At 38.3% G+C, this 26,352-nt stretch overlaps 1 protein-coding gene across 1 annotated transcript; it reads right to left on the reverse strand.

Moving 5' to 3' along the window:
• Positions 1 to 220: 220 nt before the first annotated feature.
• LOC140889028 (uncharacterized) lies at positions 221 to 2,524 on the reverse strand. Its single transcript, XM_073296724.1, has one exon. It carries the CDS (start codon positions 2,522 to 2,524, stop codon positions 221 to 223), a length of 2,304 nt encoding a protein of 767 aa, XP_073152825.1.
• Positions 2,525 to 26,352: the final 23,828 nt, after the last annotated feature.

The raw sequence follows: 26,352 nt of genomic DNA on the forward strand, positions 1-26,352 counted from the left end.
TCAGGCACCGGGGCTGCCAACACGGGAGGCTTCATCAAATAATCCTTAATGCTCTTGAAAGCATTCTCGCAAGATTCGTCCCACTTAAATGGAACTCCTTTTTTCATGAGGCGGCTAAATGGTTGACAACGCCCAGCCAAATTTGAGATGAACCTCCTGATATATGCCAATTTTCCTTGCAAACTTTTCAGCTCGTGGATATTTTGAGGTCCGGGCATTTTTAAGATTGCATCAATTTTGGCTTGCTCAATTCAATCCCTCGATGCCGGACAATAAATCCAAGGAATTTTCTTGATGTGACACCGAATGCGCATTTCAAAGGATTCATCTTGAGTTGGTACTTTCTTACGCGCTCAAAAATTCTTCTTAAATCTTCCAAGTGGTTATTTCTCTGTTTGGATTTAACAACCACATCATCAACATAGCATTCGACATTTTTGTGTAACATGTCATCAAAAATATTCTGCATTGCCCTTTGATAAGTGGCACCAGCATTCTTTAATCCAAATGGCATTACTTTGTAGCAATATATACCCTTTGGAGTGCGAAATGCAGTTAACTCTTCATCTTCTGGCGCCATGCGAATTTGATTATATCCAGAAGATCCATCGATGAAAGACAATGCTTCGTGACCCATAGTTGCATCAATCATGAGTTCAGTGATAGGTAACGGAAAGTCATCTTTTGGGCATGCATTATTCAGATCTCGAAAGTCAACACAAACCCGAATTTGTCCATTCTTTTTCTTTACAGGAACTATGCTGGATATCCATGTAGGATACTTGACTTCACGGATGAATCCAACCTCAATGAGTTTGTTAATCTCAGTTTCGATTGGAGGGATTAACTCAGGGCGGAACCTTCGTTGAGCTTGCTTGATAGGTCGAGATCCATTTTTAACAGCTAAGTGATGAACAACCACTTTCGGATCCAGCCCAGGCATTTCTTTGTATGACCATGCAAATATATCTCTAAACTCTTTTAGTTCATCAACAGTGGCTTTTACCCCTTCTTCAAGTTCAAGGGGAGCAATTTCAGCATCTTCCTCTAATGAATTTTCTTCTTCATTTGAAGTTATGTGACAAGAAGCAACACTTTCTGTATCATCCTCATCCTTTTGAGTTTGAGTGTAAATCACTGTTTGCATCTTAGCCTTCAGGATCTTATCGCATGATATAATCAATGTGGTGCATCGCTTCATGCGGGATGGAATCAAACTTCGCAATCTTTTCGGGGTTTGCTGATTATGAGCCTCACACAAATGCTTGGAGAAGTTCAATTTTTGTTGATTCCTTTGCCTTTTACGTTGGCCCAGCCAATCAAAGACAGACACTCGTTGATCCTTTTTATTTTGTTTTTCAACAACGGTGTTTGACGAGTACTCATCTTCAGCAATATAGTTGAGGCTGACTCTTTTGATGGCAATGCGGATGGGACTTTGTGGAATTAACCCAAGGCCTGGTCGAGTTTTTTGAACAGTACGCGCATTTTCTTCAAGAGCCGCTTGTTTGTTAGAAACTCCTGAGGGGAGTTTACCCAAGGTGAGGTTTTCACTTGGGTTGTATCCGGCTTTAACGAGTATTTTATAAGCTTTTGGATCAAAGCCCTTCGCATTCTGTAGTTCTGAGTACTCCCCATGTTCTACCTCGGCCCCTTGAGTTGGACGGACAAATCCGATGATAGATGGTTGTTTTTCATCAAGTTTTGTTAAAGGAAGTACCATCTTTTTCAAAGGATTTTCTTCTTGGACAGACAATTTACCTTTTGATTGGTCTTTATGAACTTCCAAGGCTTCTTTAATCTTACTTTTTTCATCATCCTGTCCTTCGGGTTCCCGATAAGGTGAACATTCTTCGATTCTTGATGTCTTCTCATTCTCAAAATAGTACTTGGCATCGGCAAAGTGTGATTCGGCCTCGGTAAATGGTTTATCATCTCCAAGTACTTTTCTTACCACCCCATCTTGACAGTATTTAAAACATTGATGCCATGTAGAAGGAACTACCCCATTTTCGTGAAGCCATGGTCGACCAAGCAACATGTTGTATGATGTCCTGGAGTCTATGACATGGAAGAATGCACTTGAGGTCATGTCATCCATTATTAGTTCTAATCTTATGGCCCCGAGAGCCCTTTGTCCTCCTTGATTGAATCCTTGGATCATCAAGCGACTATTTGCGAGTTCTTCTGTGGCAATATTCAACTCCTTCATCGTGCGCAAAGGCATAATATTAACTGCAAAGCCTCCATCAATTAATATCCTATTCACCTTTCGCTCGCGACTATATCCCGTGACAAATAAAGGCCGATTGTGAAAGTCAGAACCAAATGGTAGATCTTCGTTAGTGAATGCTAAGGTCGCTACACAATCTTTCTTATTTTCGGACTGATCGATCTGGTTGAAGAGACTTCCTTGTAAACCTGTTACGTAGCATGATGCACCATCATTGTTATGTATTTCGATTTGATTGACATTCACATTATCCTCTTCAAGTGATATTTTTCCTTGGCGAGCCAACTGCATGATTTTATCCTTGAATATGAAGCAATCATGAATAGGATGCCCGATCAACCGGTGATATTTGCTATATTTTGGGTCATCCACTCATGTAGCTTCTTCAGGTCGCTTCAGTTCTGGTAATTCAATCAAGTTTGCTTTGACCAAATCATCAAATATCCCCGATACATCAGAGTCAAGAAAAGGGTACTGTTTTGATTGCATTTCCTTTAAACTCAACTTTTTTTGCCCTCTTTCCTGATATATCTCTTTCTTTCCATTGCTTTTATCATTTATATTTCCCTTGACTTTGACAGGTGTGGCATTAACTGTCATCGATTCTTTGGTCGGGGTCTTTGTGAAAGACTTGCCTCCTTTCTTGAAGCCTTCCTTTTCTTTTGCTTTATGAGATTCATGAGCTGGAGGTCCCTCTGCTCCACTTGCAGCCATACTTAATTCCATGTCATGAGCTCGAGTAGCTAGATCCTCGAATGTCTTTGGCTGGATTCCTTGAAGGATGTATCGAAGCCCCCAATGCATACCTTGGATGCACATCTCAATGGCGGAAGATTCCGACAATCGATCTTTGCAGTTAAGACTCAAATTTCTCCAACGATTGATATAGTCAATGACAGGCTCTTCTTTCCACTATCGTGAGTTTGTCAGCTCGATCATGCTAACTATTCGTCGAGTACTATAGAAGCGATTGAGAAATTCTTGTTCTAGCTGATTCCAACTATTAATCGAGCATGGCTCCAGATCAGTATACCAGTCAAACGCATTTCCTTTTAGTGAGCGAACAAATTGTTTGACCAGATAATCTCCGTATGTTCCAGCATTGTTACATTTCTCGATGAAATGAGCCACGTGTTGTTTTGGATTTCCCTTGCCATCGAACTGTTGAAACTTTGGAGGCTGGTAACCAGGGGGCATCCTCAAGTCATCGATCTTTTGCGAGTAAGGCTTGGCATATGTGAGAGATTACTTGGAGCTTCCGTCAAGTTTTTCTTTGATAGTACCCATGATGAAGTCTTTTAATTGGTCTACAAGAACTGACACATCAGGTGAAAAATTTAAATCTTTAGTATGTTCCTTTCCTTTTTTCTTCAATGATGATTCAGTTTCACCGTTAGTTTCACCTTGTTTGTCCATGTGACTTGCATCAGTATGGTCTATCTTTTCCATCAACTTCATGATTTGGGAGTCTTGATCTTGAACATGTCTCGAGAGTCCCTCAATTGCCTTCGTCAGATTTGCTATTTGATCTTCTAAAGTTGAGGCATTTGTCACCATTACTGGTGCTATGTGCGAGTTTTGATGGGTTTCTAAGAAACGAGCTTGCTCAGAAGATTTTTTCGCCATACTTCTTGTGACGACTCCAAGACTTTCAGTTGAGATCTTGTTATTGGTGGACATGATGACTTAGAACTTTTGGCGAAGAGAAAAGATGAAGGGTAGAGATGGTCCCACTGGGCGTGCCAAAATTTGTGACTCAAAATTCTTTATTTCTTAAAATCAAGAAATAGAAAATTGATACAAAGTGATTTAAATAAAGATTAGTGAATACAATCTCTAGATAATCCCTTGATTTTTCTCTTCAATGACAATTTCTTGTGAAATGTGAATTTCTTGAGTGTTTGATCTTCTTGGAAGTGTTGGAAAACTGGCGAGTTCCCAGACCAATTACGATTGATACCCGGTGCAGCGGAAGTTTAAAAATTTTTCATGGAACGTTTCCATGGTCTGGGTATCAACCGTTCATCAATTGAATTACGTGTGTGTAAAATTTAAATAACAATTAAATAAATTTTACCTCAAATCTCGCAACGAGATTAATGGACACCAACAGAACAATTCTGCTCTTGTTGTCTCTCCCTGGAACCGATGAACGCCTTCAATCAGGTCCACGAACAGAGGTTTAATCCCTCTGATAGATTGCACTAGAAAATCTATCAGAAGTTTTCTGCGAAGAGAATACACGAATTTGATTCGTTATTCCTTACTGCGATTCAAAATCACAGACCGGAATTTTCTCGGGCAGAGCAGGAAGGGGACGGCCGAAAATTCTTTGAGAGAGAAGGGTTTCGATTTTTTTTCTGTCTCAAAAATTATGACCTGTTGTGTGTAATTTCTGTACTGAAATAACTTATTTATAATGCAGGCCACTAACACCTTAGGGCCCATTAGTCATAAGCTGGGCCCGACAAGCAAAGCCCGCTCGTTCAGAAATTAATATAAAATTCATCGTGACTCCGATTGATGAAACGATTTCACCAATGTGCACAGAAACCATTTCTGCACGTTTTAAAGTCAAAATAAATTTTCCTGAATCCGAATTCAGTGGTTTCCAAAAATGTCCATCCCTATGTCATTTTAGGAAATCCTACTCCCTTACTCTTATTTAAGAAGTCCAACTCCTTAGTTCATTAAATTTAACTCTTTAAATTTAACTATCTCAACGGGATTAAAACTCCATTACACTGTGTGACCCTCAATGGTTCAGGGATACAGCTAGCCGTGGGCTCACAACTCCTTGTGACTCGGAACAACACTTTCCGACTTGCCCAACGAATCATGGTAAAGCGCCTAGCAACATCGCCCCATGATTCCCTAGGTATCACTGATAGTGCCTACAAGAACCAGTAGATTTTGGTTAGCGTACAGTACGGTCCCTTCATCCATATATCCCGATCGAATCAACAACCATTGGTATATCGAGAGTCGCTCAAGATTCGATAAATATGCAATACATCTTGAAGATCAAATTAGTGACATCGCATGTGCTACTAAGAAACCATTTCTTAAATCACATCAATTACTCTGGCCAGAGATTTATCACACTAATATCTCCTCAGATCGCATAGGATATCCACACTCGCAAGTATGTGGTGAATCCTTGACAACAATGCATTGACTCCTATATGTGTCGTAACTGTACCCAATCTCGACACCTGATGACCCCCTCAGAGTCGGTAAACGAGTCAAAGCACAGTACTAGCATATAGAGTCTCCATGATGTTTCAAGTCGTAAGGACTAATGGTGTACAACCAAAACCGCGGACTTTATCCACTCGATAAGTGATAACCACTTGGAAAGTCCGGATAGGGTAGTTCGACTATTCATCCTATGAATATCCATTTGCATGCTTCGAACATCTCCATGTTCCCTACCAATGAAACGTGGTACTCCGCATCGCAAATGCTAGTCTCAAACTCGAGCGATCCTTATCCTTATTATCGGACGGCTCAATCGACTAGGAATGGTTTTAGAACATACAGTGACTATAAGATGTATTTCATGATAGACATCTCCATGTTCTACCACATCTTACATACACTATAGTATATTCAAGGTCTTTATCAAAACAACAATAGTATATCACAATATATCAATATGAAGTAATATAAAGTCATTGCCATAAAAGTGTAAATAATATTAAACAAAAGATTGTTTATACAAAGAGTCATCAAAGCCCATAGCCACACAGTTGGCTCACTGGGCACCCACTCTAACAATCTCCCACTTGCCCTATAGCCAACTAGTCATACTACGTAGACCCATTGCTTCGCGATGTTTGTCAAACAATGGTCCTGGCAAGGGCTTAGTAAGCGGATCAGCGATATTGTCTGCAGAGGCCACTCGTTCGACAATGATGTCTCCTCTTTCCACAATCTCCCGGATTATGTGGTATTTCCTCAGTACGTGTTTGGATCTTTGATGAGACCTTGGTTCCTTTGCTTGAGCAATCGGCACCCGTGTTGTCACAGTACACCGGGACTGGACCAACAATTCAGGAATGACGCCCAACTCTTGGACGAACTTCCTCATCCAAACGGCCTCTTTAGCAGCAGCTGATGCTGCAATGTATTCAGCCTCAGTGGTGGAATCCGCTGTGGTGTCCTGCTTGGAACTCTTCCAAGAGACAGCACCGCCATTGAGCATGAACACAAATCCAGAGGTTGACTTCGAGTCATCCACATCACTTTGGAAGCTAGAGTCGGTATAGCCTTCCAATTTGAGTTCTCGTCCTCCATAAACCATGAACATATTCTTAGTCCTTCGCAAGTACTTAAGAATGTCCTTCACGGCTTTCCAATGCATTTGACCAGGATTAGACTGATATCTGCTCGTGACACTCAGAGCAAATGCTACATCCGGTCTGGTAGATATCATCCCATACATGATACTACCTATAGCTGACGCATATGGTACATGTGTCATATTCTCTATCTCTGCATCAGTCTTGGGACACATAGACTTGGATAGAGAAACTCCATGACACATGGGTAGATGTCCTCTCTTGGACCCATCCATTGAAAACCGTTTCAATATGGTATCGATGTAGGTTGATTGAGTGAGTCCTATCATTCTCTTAGATCTATCTCTATAGATCTGAATCCCTAGAATGTAGGATGCCTCACCCAAATCCTTCATCGAAAATCTACCTGATAACCATATCTTCGTTGACTGCAACATCCCTACATCATTCCCAATGAGTAGGATGTCATCAACATAAAGTACTAAGAAATGTCACCGCATCCTTAACTACTTTCTTGTACACGCAAGGTTCCTCCGGGTTCTTGATGAAACCAAAATCTTTAATTGTTTCATCAAATTTCTGGTTCCAACTTCTTGATGCTTGTTTTAGACCATAAATTGATCTCTGAAGCTTGCATACCTTATGCTCGCTTCCCATGGATGTGAACCCCTCAGGCTGCTTCATATAGATTTCCTCCTTAATGTCTCCATTAAGAAAAGCAGTCTTCACATCCATTTGCCATATCTCATAGTCCATACCATGCAGCTATGGCAATAAGGATTCTTATGGACTTGAACATGGCAACTGGTGAAAAGGTTTCGTCATAGTCAACTCCTTGCCTTTGAGTATAACCTTTCGCCACCAATCGCGCCTTGTAGGTCAATACCTTACCATCAGGCCCAAGCTTTCTCTTGTAGATCCATTTACACCCTATTGGAACAATTCCATCGGGAGGATCTACTAAAGACCAAACTTGGTTTGTATGCATCGAATCCAATTCTGACTGCATAGCTTCAAGCCATAAATTCGAACCGCATCAGAAATTGCTTCCTTGAAGTTTCTTGGATCACATCCAATGTCGGGTTCATCTTGATCCCCTTCAAGAAGAAGACCATATCGAACTGGAGGTCTAGAAGTCCTTTCGGATCTTCTAGGTGCAGCGTGTCCAGCAATGGTTCCTGAGGTGTAGGATCGTTATTTTGTATTTCGGGTTCTTCTCGAACTTCTTCGAGTTCCATCGTCTCGCCTTTCTTATCCAATAAGAATTCCTTCTCCAAGAAGGTGGCATTCCTAGAAACAAACACCTTTGTTTCAGCAGGATAATAGAAATAATATCCGATTGAATTCTTCGGATACCCTACAAAATAACATAAGCTGGATCGACTATCCAACTTATCTCCCACTGTCCGCTTCACGTAAGCAGGACATCCCAAATCCTCAAGTATGAATACTTAGGAGCTTTGCCATTCCATAACTCGTATGGTGTTTTGTCCACTGCTTTAGTGTGGACGTTATTCAACAACAATACCGCCGTTTCAAGCGCATAGCCCCAAAACGAAGGTGGAAGCTCAGTGAAGCTCATCATGGATCGAACCATGTCCAACAAAGTTCGATTACGACGCTCCGATACACCATTAAGCTGTGGTGTCATAGGAGGAGTCCACTGAGAGAGAATCCCATTCTCTTTTAGATAGTCCAAAACTCGGTACTCAAGTATTCTCCACCTCGATCGATCGAAGTGCTTTAATACTTTTACCTAGCTTGTTTTCTACTTCAGCCTTGAATTCTTTGAACTTTTCAAATGCTTCAGACTTATATTTCATTAAATATAAATACCCATACCTTGAATAATCATCAGTAAAGGTAATGAAGTAGGTGTGGCCATGTTGAGTCCCTACTCTAAATGGACCACAAACATCTGTATGGATCAAATCCAACAGATTCTGACTACGCTCAGGTTCCCCGTAAAAGGAGATTTAGTCATTTTTCCTTTTAGGCAGGATTCACAAGTAGGTAGAGAGTTAATATCAGACATATCAAACATGCCCTCTCCCACTAGCTTGTTCATCCTCCTTGAGGAAATATGACCTAGTCTAGCGTGCCAAAGGTTTGCCGGGTTTTGACTATCGATTTTCCTTTTGTTTGTTGTCGCGGTTTGTCAATACAATTCACTGGAACGTCTTTTAGTTTTAAATTGTATAGATCGTTTTCAAGTTGTCCATTTCCAATTAAACATTCATTCTTGTAAATATTGCAAATCCCATTCACAAAATTACAAGAATAACCATCTCTATCAAGCATAGAAATAGAAATAATGTTTTTAATTAAATCTGGCACAAATAAAACATCTCTCAACAATAATTTAAAACCATTCTGCAAAATCAAACAAACATCTCCAATGGCCGTAGCTTCAACTCTGGAACCATTCCCGAGCCTCAGCTGGGTCTCACCCATTCTAAGCCTGCGACTTCTTGTCATCACCTGCAAATCATTGCAAATGTGAGATCCACATCCGGTATCCAATACCCAAGAAGTTGTATTAAGTGACATGTTTATTTCGATATAGAACATACCCTTTGCAGTTCCCAACTGCTCAAGATACTCCTTGCAGTTGCGCTTCCAATGACCCGGCTTCTTGCAGTAATGGCAAACATCCTTGGATTTTCCATCGTTTGAAGCCTTTGTCTTTTGCTTCTTCTCGGGTTCCACTTTCTTGGGTGGGGCAGAACGTTTCTTGCCCTTCATACTTGGCCCCTTCTTAGCAGAAGATGAGGAGCCCACCAAGAAAGCTGGCTTATCCTTCTTAAGTGTGGATTCATATGTAACGAGCATATTGACCATCTCTTCAAGGGTGGCCTCTATCTTGTTCATATTAAAATTTATCACGAATCCATCAAATGAAGAAGGAAGAGATAGAAGCAGCAAGTCCACATTGAGTTCATGCTCCAACACCAAATCAAGGGTCGCTAACTTCTGTATGAGCCAAAATCACTCGTACCCCATGATCACGGACCGAAGTCCTTCACGCATGCGGCACGTCATCAACTCCTTAACAGTAGAGAACCTTTCAGCCCTCGACTGAGCCCCAAAAAGTTCCTTGAGTTGCGCGTGAATGTCAGCAGCATTCACCGTGTCCTCAAATCGCCTCTGGAGTTCATCAGACATCGAGGCTTGCATATAGCATTTGGTCTTGATGTCATGGTCACACCATGCATCAAGTTTGGCCAATTCCTCCGGACTTATGTCAGCTGGTGCTTCCTTCGGAGGTGCTTTCTCTAACACGTAGAGCATTTTCTCCGAAGTTAAGACAATCTTCAACTTCCGGAACCATTCCGTATAGTTGGCGCCAGTCAGCTTGTTTTGTTCGAGGATCGAGAATAAAGGATTTCGCGAATTCATTGTATGAAATACTGAAAAGGAAAACAGACATATATCAATGATTGTTTAACAATTTACTAAGACATAAAATAGGCGAATTTAATTTTATGAATCTCACTCCCACTATTTTAACGATTTCACCACCCTCTAGTGAAAACGGGAAACTTTTTCCTTAGTGAGAACATGGAGTCCAATTGACAAACTTATGGTCCCGAATAATATCAGCCAACCATAATTCTCAAAAGGTAGAGCCCAATTGCTTCCAAAGCAACCCCCATGTATTTACCTCATGTCCAATAAGGGCCCAATAATATGACGCCGTTTAAAGTGACATGTCAAGATGACCCATCAATATTAAGTTGTGATGGACGGTCGCCATGTGGATCCCCCAATAATATGAGCCGATCCCATGGGAGTTCCACCCAACTTACAACATTTGTCGATCCAATGTACAGCTTTCCGACGGACGGGCCCCCCAATAATATGAGCCGGACCGTATCCGCGGGTAGCATCACATACATTGACCGTTGATGGAAGGTAGGAACATTTAAACAATATTTAAATTTCCTTTATTTATCTTGATATAAATTTTAAATCATATTTAAAATGAGGGATTTTATTTATAAAAATATTTGTCTCATCATATTTAATTTATTGCATGCATTGCCGGATTCACGCAATTTATGTCTAAACATGCATACAATCATAATATCACATATTATATAGGATGATCGATTCCATTTCTAATTGACCCGTGGTTGCCAATCACGGGTCTTAGTCCAATCCTAGGTAATATGCAGTATGCAAATGCAATCCTATTACATATGCTTCCAATTTACATTTCTTCAGTCTTCATTGTCTGCTGGGCCCACCATCTTCAAATCTTGATCTCCCACTAAATCTAATGTATTTACAATAAATAACAATGACAAGTAGGGGATACATTTTTAGGGGGTGGGAACGGGCTATAAACCAAGCCCACTTTTATTACATATGACATTCATATCGGGCCATAAACCAGGCCCATTAATAAAACCAACAATAATAAAGACAAAATGTAAATTCCTAACATACACCTACAAAATTGGTCATGGCAATCGATCATCCTTATCCAATAACATTTAATTCAAAATTAATTTATTGGATAACATGCTGTGGCAATTCAAATTTAAACAAGATAAAATCATATTTTATATATAAAATCACATTTCACATATAAAATCATATTTTATCTCCATATCAAATAAAATCATATTTTATCTATAAAATCCAATTTTACAAATAAAATCATATTTTATCTAATATATCATAAGATCATATCTTATCATCAATTGTACCAAAATAATTGATTTCAAAATTCAATTTACGGATAAAATATTAAAATTTTCCAAAAATTCAAATTTATCCAAAATCAATTTTAAAATTTACGGACTCGAACAATTCGATCCGAAATCTCGTGAACCAATCAAAAACAATTTTTGACCGGACCAAAAATAAAATTTTAACATATTAAAATTAATTTTTAATAAAATATTAATTTTTCCCGCGGGCCACCCGGGACACTCCCGGGTTGGCCCGCACCCGGGGCGCGGGCCGGGGCAGCCCGGCTGCCCCCTTAGGGCAGCAACGCTTGCTGCCCTGGCGGCGCCGAGCGCCGCCCTTTGGGCGGCGCCGTGCGCCGCCCCTGGGGGCAGCGACCATCGCTGCCCCCTCCGGGCAGCGATCCAATCGCTGCCCGGGTTTCGCCCCCGGAAAAAAAAAATTTTTTATTAAAAATATTTATTTTGTTTCATAAACCGAGACTCAAAAATTTTGTACAATTGATTAATTCAATCGATTGATCTGAGCAACCTGGCTTTGATACCACTGTTGGAAAACTGGCGAGTTCCCAGACCAATTACGATTGATACCCGGTGCAGCGGAAGTTTAAAAATTTTTCATGGAACGTTTCCATGGTCTGGGTATCAACCGTTCATCAATTGAATTACGTGTGTGTAAAATTTAAATAACAATTAAATAAATTTTACCTCAAATCTCGCAACGAGATTAATGGACACCAACAGAACAATTCTGCTCTTGTTGTCTCTCCCTGGAACCGATGAACGCCTTCAATCAGGTCCACGAACAGAGGTTTAATCCCTCTGATAGATTGCACTAGAAAATCTATCAGAAGTTTTCTGCGAAGAGAATACACGAATTTGATTCGTTATTCCTTACTGCGATTCAAAATCACAGACCGGAATTTTCTCGGGCAGAGCAGGAAGGGGACGGCCGAAAATTCTTTGAGAGAGAAGGGTTTCGATTTTTTTCTGTCTCAAAAATTATGACCTGTTGTGTGTAATTTCTGTACTGAAATAACTTATTTATAATGCAGGCCACTAACACCTTAGGGCCATTAGTCATAAGCTGGGGCCCGACAAGCAAAGCCCGCTCGTTCAGAAATTAATATAAAATTCATCGTGACTCCGATTGATGAAACGATTTCACCAATGTGCACAGAAACCATTTCTGCACGTTTTAAAGTCAAAATAAATTTTCCTGAATCCGAATTCAGTGGTTTCCAAAATGTCCATCCCTATGTCATTTTAGGAAATCCTACTCCCTTACTCTTATTTAAGAAGTCCAACTCCTTAGTTCATTAAATTTAACTCTTTAAATTTAACTATCTCAACGGGGATTAAAACTCCATTACACTGTGTGACCCTCAATGGTTCAGGGATACAGCTAGCCGTGGGCTCACAACTCCTTGTGACTCGGAACAACACTTTCCGACTTGCCCAACGAATCATGGTAAAGCGCCTAGCAACATCGCCCCATGATTCCCTAGGTATCACTGATAGTGCCTACAAGAACAGTAGATTTTGGTTAGCATACAGTACGGTCCCTTCATCCATATATCCCGATCGAATCAACAACCATTGGTATATCGAGAGTCGCTCAAGATTCGATAACTATGCAATACATCTTGAAGATCAAATTAGTGACATCGCATGTGCTACTAAGAAACCATTTCTTAAATCACATCAATTACTCTGGCCAGAGATTTATCACACTAATATCTCCTCAGATCGCATAGGATATCCACACTCGCAAGTATGTGGTGAATCCTTGACAACAATGCATTGACTCCTATATGTGTCGTAACTGTACCCAATCTCGACACCTGATGACCCCCTCAGAGTCGGTAAACGAGTCAAAGCACAGTACTAGCATATAGAGTCTCCATGATGTTTCAAGTCGTAAGGACTAATGGTGTACAACCAAAACCGCGGACTTTATCCACTCGATAAGTGATAACCACTTGGAAAGTCCGGATAGGGTAGTTCGACTATTCATCCTATGAATATCCATTTGCATGCTTCGAACATCTCCATGTTCCCTACCAATGATACGTGGTACTCCGCATCGCAAATGCTAGTCTCAAACTCGAGCGATCCTTATCCTTATTATCGGACGGCTCAATCGACTAGGAACGGTTTTAGAACATACAGTGACTATAAGATGTATTTCATGATAGACATCTCCATGTTCTACCACATCTTACATACACTATAGTATATTCAAGGTCTTTATCAAAACAACAATAGTATATCACAATATATCAATATGAAGTAATATAAAGTCATTGCCATAAAAGTGTAAATAATATTAAACAAAAGATTGTTTATACAAAGAGTCATCAAAGCCCATAGCCACACAGTTGGCTCACTGGGCACCCACTCTTACAGGAAGATGATTTGATATCTTGATAACGTTAATTCGATGGGTTCATACCTTGTTATCGAATTAACCTTCAAAATTTGGGAAGAACGCGATGAACTCCTTGAATCACGCCTTGAATTTTGTTGATCTTGAATTTGGTGAAGAACGAAATATTCTTGGATTTGAATGAATTTAAATGTGTTTGAAGAATAACGCAATTAATTCTTTGAATCACGCCTTGATCTTCTTGAATTTAATGAATTTGATGAAGAATGCCTTGAATTTTGCCTTGATCTTCGTTGATTTCCTTGGACTTCTTGAATATGTCTTGAGAGAAAAATCTTGAATTCTTCTACTCCTTTGCTTCAGTCTTCAATGTTGTGTTTTTTTCTTCTTGATCATCTGCCTCCTATTTATAGGTGAAGGATGCAGAATGTTTCCATTTCCATTTGATGAGGTGTCGCAATTTGATTGGCTCCTCATGATTCATTTGGTGATTATTTTCCATTAATCACAATATTTGATTTTAAATACTAAAAATATTAGTATTTTTTTTCATTTGATTCAAGATTTGATTTGAAATACTAAAAATATTAGTATTTCATTCCATTTTTGTAAGATGCAATCTTGATTTAAAATCTTGATTTGATCACAAAATATATTAAAATATCAATTTAATTAACTATTTATTTTTTTTTTGTAGGAATTTAATTTCCTATAAATAAATAGTCAATTATTTTTTTTATTGATATTTAATATATATACTTCTTTTGGAATTTTCCATAAATTTAAGCTGGACAAATTTAATTGTCTACAGCTGTCAAAGTCAAGGTTTTTTCTCTCCTCACAAGTTTAGGACCAAAATATGAGTCATTAACCACAACCATGTTAAAACCATTACGTCCATCCTATACCGAATTGGTGTCACTGTTACAAGGATATGAACAACGACAACATTGGTTTACCACCAATACTGCACCAACTCATCAGTTTGCCTTTTACGGACAGAAACAACAATCTAGCCCTGGCAATCAGAAATATCAAAACGGCTTTAACTCCAATGGTCGTGGCTTTCATGCTCATAATCAGAATCTCAGGAACCAAGGCAACAACTTCAGTCAGCAAAACAACAACACACAAGCCTTGAAGATTCAAATACCTCATCCTCCTGGACAACGCCGAATGTCACCTGCTGAAAGAGAAATGTATCGGGAAGAAATCTGCCAAATCTGTGGAATCACAGGGCACATAGCAAAAATCTGTTGGCATCTCCCTAACTATAAACAAACTGATCAGGATGAACTCCCAAAAGCGTTAGCTGCACTCACTCTGGACAACACGGTTTATGACACCGAATGGACATCAGATACGGGCGCATCTCATCATATGACAGCTAACTCTGGTATGTTAAAAAATATTCAACCATATTTTGGTAATGATTCAGTCCTTATAGGAGATGGTACGCTATTAGGAATTAAGTCTATTGGTGATACCCACATTAAAAATGGTAATTGAGTCCTACCTTTAAGTGATTTTTGTATGTACCAAATCTAAAGAGAAGCCTATTATCCATAAGTCAACTTACAGACCATTATCCGGTGAATTATGAATTTTCTAATGTTGATTTTTTTGTTATGAAACGGGAGACAGGTCACAAAGTGATGACGGGTCAAATAAAGGGTGATTTATATGTTATTTCCAGCCCCTATGAATTGCACTATTCTCATAGATTTAAATCTAGCACCGCTGACGTGTGGCACCAGCGACTCGGACATCCTCAAAAATCTACTCTTAAGTTCCTACAACTAAAAGGGTTGATTGATGTTCAAGGATCCAATAAGCCACATTCTCTCTGTGATAGTTGTCAAATGGCTAAACTTAGTAAACTGCCTTTTCTTACCTCGGACAATTCGAGTTCATCTATTTTCAATAAAATTCATTGTGATTTATGGGGACCATCTCTAGTTTTATCTCTTGGGAAATTTTGCTACTATGTCTGCATTGTTGATGATTTTTCTCGTTACACTTGGCTCATTCCCATTAAACAAAAATCTGAATTTTTTGAGGTTTACTTTGCTTTTGAAAAATATGTCGCGAGACAATTTGATAAAAAAAAATAAAAATATTTCATTCCGATGGTGGTGGCGAATTTGTTAACTCAAAACTCAGGTCACACTTTCAAGAAGAAGGAATAAATCATCAAATCTCTTGCCCACACACTTCAGAACAATCAGGTATGGTTGAATGACGTCATAGGATAATACGTGAACTAGGTATGTCAATGATGTTTCATTGTGGTGTTCCTTTATATTTGTGGGTAGAAACATTTACCACTGTTGCGTTCCTTATTAATTGTAAAGCCCCGATTTTATTTTAATTGAGTTTAATTAAGTTAATCGGAGATTACAGAGTTCAAGAGATGACTTGATTTTGATCAGGGTCTATTTTGCAAATTTTGGATTTTTCAGGGATTAAAATGCAAATTTGGAGTTTGTTATATTATATATACTCCTTTTGACTTTCTTTCTCCTCTCATCACCTGCTCCAAGCCGCCATATGCACCATTGAAGCGCCCATTCGAGTTCCTTAAGCTCCCAGATTTCAGTCCGAGCTCGATCCGGCCGTTGGAATTTATTTGTGAAGGCAGTTTAGCGATCACTGCAGCGAGAGCTCCGTTATATTGTAAGTTTTTCTAAGATCAGATACATTCTATTTTTTGGATGTTGTTAGAATCGATTGAGGTTTGAGTATGTTGTTCTTGGCAGAGTTCTGATCGTTTATTATCTGTCGGTTTTGAATTAGAGCAACGTTCGGAATTGTTATGATTTTTGGAAGTTTATTCAAAAATTTAGAGTTTGATATTTGATGGGTTTGCATTGTTGTTGTTGTCTTAGCATTGTTATGAGTTAGTATCATTGTTATACTACTGTCTGTGTTTCCGGTTCAATCAGTTATAGTCGTTATGCCGTCGGTTTGAGTTTTGAGATTTCAAACCGTTTTGGAGTTGTTGAAACTTGGCTATTGAGTTTGATCGTCGTTGTTGATTATATTTTGTCTCCGTACAGATTCGTTTGGAGTTGTTGAGCCCGTTGTTGACAGCATTGGATCGTCTAAGAGATTGGACAAAGAACGGTAAAGAGAATTACCTTGAGCCGTTGTTGTGGTTAGGTTGTATAGTTCTGATATAACCTTTTTATTGTAGCTTATCCAGAATTGGAACTACTTGCATTGAAAGGTAAAAGCAATCATCGTTAGTGGGATAACATACTCGGGACAGTTGATTCTCGAGTTTCCCTTATAAATCACATACTTGCATCAATACTTGTTCTAGCATGTGGAACTTGTATTTTGTTGTTGATTGAGTTTTGTTTTATGGCTTAATGCTTTATGTTTTCTTATGCATTCATATTGAGCCAAACCTTTGATTTCAGCGGGCAGAACAGCCCTTTTTGTTTAGACGTTTTGGGGGCTATACTGTGAGTGGCCTGGGTGTGGAGGTTCACCTAGTGTCAGCATACTCCTTATAGTCGCACCAAAGTCTAGGGGAGTGGGATATGTGGCACCACTTCGATTGGGAGAGTCGGTGAGTCGTTACGTGATCTCATCCTCAGGATCCCAAAAAGCACATCAGCAATCCCTCGTTTATCAGAATTGATATCCCGATTTGAAGACATGCATTTCATTAAATTGATATTGATTACGTTGTTGCCTTGAAAGCATGTTTATTGTTGTATTACTTGTTATGTTGTTTTTACTGGGAATATCTTTCTCACCGGAGTTATCCGGCTATTGTTTTGTTTTGTATGTGTACTTGGCAACAGGAGGGGCATGATCAAGTCAGCGAAGACCTAGTTAACAACAAGAGGAAGAGCTAGTAGTGGGACTCGGTTTAAAAGTCGTGTCAGCATGTCTATCTAGTTTATGTTAGAACATGTTTAGATCCCGAACTTTGTTGTTTATGTTGTATCGATTATGCGAGCTTTATGGTTGCATGTTCTATCTTTCTGCATGGTTGTTCAACTCTAGAACTTCATGTATTAATTGGAGAGTTTGTGATTGTAATGCATGATTTTATGTTGAATGTATTGGACTTGAGTTTCTAGCAAGTTTCTGCTGTTTTTGCTTCAGAACTTTCACCGCTCGATCGGTGAGATTTAACCAATCGAGCGGAGGTCATTTGCTGAGTTTCTGCTTCTAAAATTGCTTGCCCGCTCGATCGGTTGAATCTTACTGATCGAGCGGCGATGGTATTCTTCGGGCAGTGAGTTTTCAATTTCTTGCTCGCTCGATCGGTTAGATCTTACCGATCGAGCGAGGCACTATTCATTTCAAAAAAAAATTATTATTTATTTTAGTCTTGGATCTTGTATGCTTAATTGTTGTTTAATCCGAGATTAGTTGTTTAGAATCGAGGTCTCACATTAATCGTCTACCCTTAACCTCTCTTGACTCCAATACACTTTATTTTAAATTACACAATGCACACCCAAACTATTCCTACTTAAGGTTATTTGGATCTCAATTCTTTCCATATACTTGGGACACACGCAAACATAAATTTGACCCGAAATCAGTTCCTTGTATTTTTATCGGTTATAGCGATCGACACAAAGGTTACAAATGCTTTCATCCACCTACAGAAAATTTTTTTGTCTCACGACATGTTGTCTGTGACAAAAACAAATTTCCCTTCAAAGAACAACAAAGCAACGGAAAACTTATCTTAAACAATCAATGGATGAGTGCTTTTGATTCATGGATCAGTTTTCCTGTATCTCACATTGATGATTCCTCTTCCTTTTTAGATGTTAGTGATCCGCCTCTCCCTTCGCCAAGACTGCCACATTTACACGTCCCTCCCGTCGTCCCTACATCACCAACTCCATTTTCAAACCCACCATTGACCTCTGAACAAGAAAACCCAGGTACATCTCTCCACTCTATTGCAGATCAAGATGGCCCAAATGGAGACTCAACCTCACTCCCTTCTCAAGAAACCTCGAAGACCATAAACTCTCAACATGACAAATATTTACAATCTGAACCAACTCAATTCCAGCGTCACCCTATGATAACTCGATCCCATCTTGGTATTCACAAACCAAACCCAAAGTATGCCCTTGTTGTTTCCAATCAACAAATACCGCGCATACCACATTCACTGAAAGCTGCTCTCCATCATGATGGTTGTAGAACAGCAATGCAAGAAGAAATAGATGCCCTTCACCAAAACAATACTTGGCAGCTTGTTCCTCGTGATCCTAGTATGCACGTCATTGGCTCTAAGTGGGTTCTGAAGCCTAAACTCAAACCCAATGGAACTCTCGATCTTCTCAAAGCACGACTTGTCGCCAAATTTTATCACCAAATTGATGGCAGAGACTATACTAACACATTCTCTCCAGTCATCAAACCTGGCACTATTCGGACTGTACTTAGTCTTGCGCTAGTTCAACATTGGGAGATTCGCCAGCTTGATGTTAAAAATGCTTTTCTCCATGGCACACTCAATGAAGACATTTTTATGGAACAACCTCCAGGGATGATTGATCCTCAGTATCCACAACATGTTTGCAAACTCCAGCGGGCCATTTACGGTTTGAAACAAGCACCCCGGGCATGGTTTGATCGTTTTAGCTCTTTTCTTTTGCAACATGGTTTCTTTTGTAGTCTAGCTGATCCTTCATTATTTATACTACACTCTTCTCATGGCACTCTAATTCTTCTGTTATATGTCGATGACATGCTTCTCACAGGATCAAATGGCAAGCTTCTATCTACTTTTATCCAGTTGCTGGATACTGAGTTTGCAATGAAGGATCTTGGCTCTATTCATCACTTTCTTGGTATTGAGATCACCCACACCTCTGAAGGTTTACATCTATCCCAATATCACTATGCTCTTACTCTCATCGAGAAGACAGACATCATGGACTGCAAGCCTATGAGCGCACCGCTTGAAGCTAAAACTTAAGGCCTTGCTAATATGGCTGCCCTTGATGATCCCAGCCATTACCGTGGAATAGTTGGTGCATTACAATATCTCCCTCACCCGCCCTGATCTAGCGTACAGTGTTAACTTTGTTTCTCAATTCATGCATGCCCCGACTCACTCACATCTCAAAATGGTTCGTCGAATCCTGCGCTATGTTAAAGGCACGCTTCATCTGGGTCTTGACTTCACATCTCTTACTACACTTGATCTATATGCCTTCTCCAATTCGGATTGGGCAGGCTGCCCCGTAACCCGTCGATCAACAACTGGTTATTGCACCTTTATTGGTCACAATCCTATCTCCTGGTTTGCAAAGAAACAACCTACTATCTCCCACTCTAGCACTGAGGCTGAATATCGGGCCATGGTGCACACTGCTACTGAACTTACTTGGTTAACCTTTATCCTTAAAGATCTCGGTGTACCACCCCCTCAAGCTCCAGTTCTGTTTAGTGACAATCTTAGTGCACTTCATATGATTGTCAATCCAATCTTTCATGCTCGAAGCAAACACATCGAAATCGATTATCACTTTGTTCGTGAAAGAGTTGCACTTGGTCTTCTCACAACTAAGCATGTTTCCACCTCGCATCAGATTGACGACATCTTTACCAAACCGATGTCTAAGGCTACACTTACTCTTTTTCGGACCAAACTTTGCCTCCAACCGCGGCAAAGTTTGCGGGACGGTATTAGCACTACACAATCAAAGAAAAATGAAGTTGATACCATAACTGCAGCTGATAAATTTGGTATAGATCAAAATCAAATAAATAGAGACAAATTCGGTGCAGATCCTTCACAATCAAAGGAGAGGATCGGCTCTGTCTCTCAAATCTTGGGATTATAATCTTAAGTTCCCTTATTATCTCTCAAAGGTCTCTTCATATGAATATATATTTATGTTGTAATTAACTATTGTTGCTCACGATGAATAAAACAGAAAAAACAGCCTTCATTCAAATTCTCTTTAGTATGTGTTAGCTTATCGGGGCCTAAAGAGTTTGTTTGGCTATACAATAATGTCGTATGATGTGTATTAATATTTTTCTAGTGACGTAGAAATTCTATTTTAAATATATATATATACTGAAAAAATTATTTTATAATTTTATCCACTGGGAAAATCAATCATCATTTTATTAAAGAAGTTTTCGGATTATTGGATTGACTGTTATGACGCTGCTAATTATTGATAAAACATAGAATATTACGAGAATGTGCATCTTCATGCATTCCTCTGCAAAAAAAAAAAAAATGAAAGAAAGAAAGAAAGAAAGAAAGAAAGAAGATTAGAGAAAAAAAAAGAAAAAAAAGAAAGTCAATTTATTGATATCACCAAAAGCAAAAGTATGATGTGATCATTTTTTTTAAATTCTCCCACCCTTGTATTAATAATTTCTTGGTAGTCTATTTTCGTCCAATAATCACATTTTAGAAACTAATTTTTATACTGAGTAAATATTTTCATATATGTAATAATAAAAATAAGTGTTGCCATGTCATTTTCGATCTATCTTTAATAAAAAAAAATGCTTTTGTCATATTTTATATTTTTAAATATAATCAAATAATTAATTTGATTATACCAGTACTTCTCCTAGGAATAACTGAAGTGTGCGTGACACGTTAGTGAATATTTTATTTATTTATTTTTCTTTTTATCATTATTGTATTTTATTTTGATATTTGTTGTCAGTGGTTTTGTGCACAACAATTTATTGCATCATACCATTAGTTATCTATAAAAATGGGAAAATAAATTAGATACAAAATTAAAGTATTTTCCGGAACCCCAAAGGGATCACATGAAAGTATAGAAAATAACCCACAAATCTATCCTTAATTAGTCTAGATAAATAACTATTTGGTAAATAGAAATGTGATAATCGAAGTTAGTATGAGTGGTAAAAATTGATAGATTTAGGTAGTGTATATAGTGTGATCAAATTATATGGTATTCCTTTTTTGAATATAAATTATATGGTATTTTGTACATGATTTGAGTCTGAATTGAATCAATAGCTTTCACGAATAAGAGTGCGTTCGATTACAAAATCCAACTAAAAAAACATTTTTTTTAAAAAAAGTGTTTTTCTTAAAAAAAAATTGAAATGTTTAGTTAAAAAAATGTTTTAAGAAAACTTAAAAAATTACTTTTTTAAAAGTTAGAATTTCTGGTTTTTTGGTTTATGCTCTACTTGTATTTAAAAAATTAAATAAAAATACTTTTAAACATTTATTCAAACGTTGTGTTTTTTTTTTTTTGAAAAAAGAAAAACACTTAAAAAATTGAGCTTATTTAAGCATTTTTTCTTTAAAATTACAACAACTTCTGTATATATCCAAACTGGTAATATATATATATATATATATACATATATATATTTATCGAAAAATTTAGTTTTCGTGTTTACAAATTACAAAGCTTAAAAGAAGGCCAAACTAATCAAGCAACTACGAAGCGCTAAACTGATATATGGAGCTAAACTATTTCACGCTCAATCACCGTACTCAACTGGCCGAAGATGCTAAACTGATTTCATCAGTTTACACCCGCTAAACTGACTTCATCAGTTTACCCTCACCAGTCTACTACCTCGCCACTTTTGGATAAATTCTTCCGTACTCTGACACACTCTGCAGAAGGTAGTGCCGCAATGCAAAGGGCAATGTCGGCTCCAGAACTTGTTGCTCATAGTGACAAATCCAACGGAAATAATTCAAAACCCTATCGGAAGATTCAATTTGAATTTATGACTGTTAGCAATCCAAGGGTATAAATAGAGATCTTGATCGATCAAAGGAGCTCTCTCACGATCTGCGATTTTTGCCATTCTACGAGAATATTAAAAGTCCTACACAAAAGGTGATCACACATTACTGGTACAAATATATATGGATGATATTATCTTTGGGTCAACTAACCCCAAACTGTGCACAATATTTTCTAAGTTAATGCAAAAAAAATTCGAGATGAGTATGATGGGTGAATTGAATTTTTTTCTTGGATTGCAAGTTCGGAAAATGGAGAATGGAACTTTTATCAGCCAAACTAAGTACACCAAGGAACTAATCAAAAAATTTGGCATGGAAAACTGCACAGTTGCAACTGCTCCCATGGGTGCATCACTTAAGCTTGACAAGGACGAAGGGGGAATACCATTTGATGCAACAATGTATCGGGGTCTCATTGGATCACTACTGTATTTAACAGCCAGTAGACCTGACATTGTCTTTTCAGTTTGTCTTTGTGGTAGGTTTCAAGCCAGTCCAAAGCAATCACACTTTATAGCAGTCAAACGAATTCTAAAGTATCTTAAAGGGACTCAAAATGTTGGTCTGTGGTATGCTAAGCATAATTCTTTCAATCTCGTTGGATACTCAGATGTAGACTATGCTGGATGTAAACTGGATAGAAAAAGTACAAGTGGATCATGTCAATTACTCGGGGATAGACTGATCTCATGGTTTAGCAAGAAACAAACATCTATTGCTACGTCTACAACTGAAGCAGAGTACCTGGCTGCAGGCAGTTGCTGTGCTCAACTACTCTGGATACAACAACAGTTGAGGGATTATGGAATTGAAGAACATGAATCACCCATATTTTGTAATAACACCAGTACCATTGCAATCACTTATAACCCTATTGTTCATTCCAAAACTAAGCATATCGAAGTCAGACATCACTTTATCCGTGATCATGCTCTCAAAAAGAATATTCGACTGGAGCATATACCAACGGAGCAACAGGCTGCAGATATCTTCACCAAACCTATTCCCGAGACTAAGTTTTACTACTTTCAAAATATTTTAGGACTTATTGAATTAACTTAAAATTGTATCGATCCGTTTATACTTTGCAAATTTTGCAACAGTTTAACCTGACCTAAACTGAACTTATTTCAAATAATCAAACTGCTTATTATTTGGTCAGTTTACTCAAAGTTGGTTGATAATTTAATTCATACGAGATACTCCATCTCATATAGTCTCCTCTATTTAAATGCTCTTTATTTGTTTAGTCAAATTTGGGCATATTTTAAGGGAAAATATTATTATCTTAATATGTTTATCTTGTTGCAGTTTACCAAGAAAAGACATCACGTCTCGACAGATATCCAAATAAAAGCACAATGAAAAACAAAAAGGAGCATCTTTTATTTATTTAATAATGGCCTAGTACAATGTCTATTTCCATTTCTACAGCCATTTTTCATAGGAACAGATGCTCCTCCAGCGGGCCATCCTCCAGCTCTTCTAAGCCCATGGAGAAGAGTCAACACCCTTAACTCCTTCTTCAGGAGCAGAAGCTTTATGCCCTCACAGCTGAGGACATAAGCAGGGTTGTTGACTCCCAGCACTTGCTTGTACTTCTCAAGGCGATGCAACTCCTCAGGACCAAGGGCTCTTAACCCTCGAAACTGAATCCGAATAATTTTTGCCCGTAGTCGAAACAGTTTCTCTTCAACTAAGTTCTCATGAGCTATTCTCCAATTTTCCATTTTTTTTCTTGTTGTTGTTTCTTGTTTACTTGAGGCTTAAATGATCTAAATTTGTTTCCTTCTTATATTGCTGAAGTTCAGACATCGAAGCATCTCTTACATTTAATATCTTGTTTATTTTTAAGTCTAAATTTTTTTTCGGAAATATGAAGAGTCACTTACGTGTATTTCACGAAAATAAGAAGTCTTTTATGATAAAATCTCTGAAATTTGATTGCATGTAATAATTGCCTGATAAAATCGATATTCATGATTTTTCTTACGTATTGCAGTTTACCTCCTATTATACTTCGTAAGCTAAACTGAACTAGTTTAAGTAAGTAGTTCATACACATACTCAGTTTAGTAAACCTTCTTTATTTCATTCATGGGTATTTAAACTACAATTACACATGCTTAATATTCCTCATTATAAGAAAAATCTCAAAGCTCCAGTTCATCACCCAGGCTCGAAGAGGGGCAACTGAAGGATCCATAAGCTCATCCGATGCAACTCAAACCAATGTTATATACTCTTTGCTGAGCATATAAAGAACATTTTTATCCTTAAAAATGTCTCTGAGTTCAAATGTATCCAGTGTTATCATGTAGAACATTTCTCTTTGAGCTATCTCCTTCACCTCTTCAAATTTTCTTGGGGGAAACTGAGCATAATGATACATTCGGAGCTCTTCAATCTTTAACCAAACCTTCATGACCTTCTCATACACCCTTTCTTCAATCTTCTTCTTCTCCGCCTCAAAGTAACTTTCTTTGCATGCCTCACATTCCATGTAGGGGTCGTGACCAAAACCGAACAAGGGAATTTTGTCACTCATTCTCTCTGTTTGCAAAACTGAAATGATAAAATTTCTAAGTATTTTAGCTCATTATTTATAGTAGTAATAAGTGGAAATTTTAAGAGGGAAATGTGTACTATCTCCGCGCTGATATGTACTACTTATTTTGAATTTCAAACTTTTATATGTGCCACATCATTCCCTTGTCGTATTGACCAAGTCACACACCCTCACAAGAACTTCAGTTTCTCGTGAACTCTAACCTTATACTAATTTCACCTACACTTCTCTATTGATTTGCAGAGAACACTAAAATGGCTACTTCATCTGCTTCATCAGTAGTATACATTCTCAATGCCCTCGCCGTCGATTTTGAATCCATATATGGAATGGATAAACTAGGCATCACCGAGATTTGTACAGAACTTGAAAAAACTGGGCTTCGATCTTTTCTGGATATCAAAGCTCTGGAATTCTATCAAAAGGATTTGGTATCTTTATACCACAACTGTGAGATCAAGGACGATGGCCAACTCTTACTTTCTCTCGAAGGACAATGTATCCAAATTAGCGACGAATTCTTTGCCAACACCTTCAGTTTACCTACTTCAGGTACTACTGACTTCAATGCAATATCCACTACTGATATCACTGAAATACAAAACACTTTCTCTGGCTCAAATCAACCCATTTCTCTGTCTGGCTTCAAGCGAGACTTGAAGCTTGAATATCAACTTCTATCTGATATTGTTGCTAAAAGCATTTTGGCAAAAGGAAAGGTGTAAAGATCAACTGGAGTAACCTTCTATTCAAAATTTTTGTTCAAATGATGTCTCCAACCAAGAAATCCTCTGGATATGTATTGCAAGTCAGTCGCCTCCTTGAAAATTTGGGAATTTCTATTCAAGAAGCTTCTCAACTGCACAAGCTTCGAGTCATGAATGTTGAATATCTAAAAAATTTTCACTCCAAGAAATCAATTGATTTAGTCATCACAAAACCGCACAAACCAGCAGTCAAGAAATAGGCCAAAAAGAAGAGAAATTTTGTTATCCATGACAGTGAGAACACAGAAAGTGAAGAGATTGTGAAGCCTCAAACTAAGCGGACACGAACTTTACAAACAAAAGCTGTTAAATCTCCAACAAAACTGATCATCTCTGTGATTTCTAAACCAATGGATGTGGACTCCACTGAAGACACACATTCTCTTGATGAATCAGTTGAGGAACCAGTTAATCCAGCCAAAACTGATCTAAAAGGAAAACAACCAATGGTTGTTGAACCCATTCAGAGTCTACGACCTTCTCCAGAAATCCCTGCACCCGAAGATTCCGCAGAAAGAGTTAAAGTTCAACAAGATTCTCCTCAATCTATCTCACCTCTGGTAGTCTTGCCTCCTGCTAGACCTCCAGGTGGTCTTTCATCCAAATAGATAGTTGAATATACTCAC

The sequence above is a fragment of the Henckelia pumila genome, chromosome 3, assembly GCF_033568475.1.
Source record: "Henckelia pumila isolate YLH828 chromosome 3, ASM3356847v2, whole genome shotgun sequence".
Classification (NCBI taxonomy): Eukaryota; Viridiplantae; Streptophyta; class Magnoliopsida; order Lamiales; family Gesneriaceae; genus Henckelia; species Henckelia pumila.

Coding starts and splice junctions, on each gene's coding strand:
- LOC140889028 (XM_073296724.1), bottom strand. CDS start 2,524: ATGCAGTTGGCTCGCCAAGGAAAAATATCACTTGAAGAGGATAATGTG.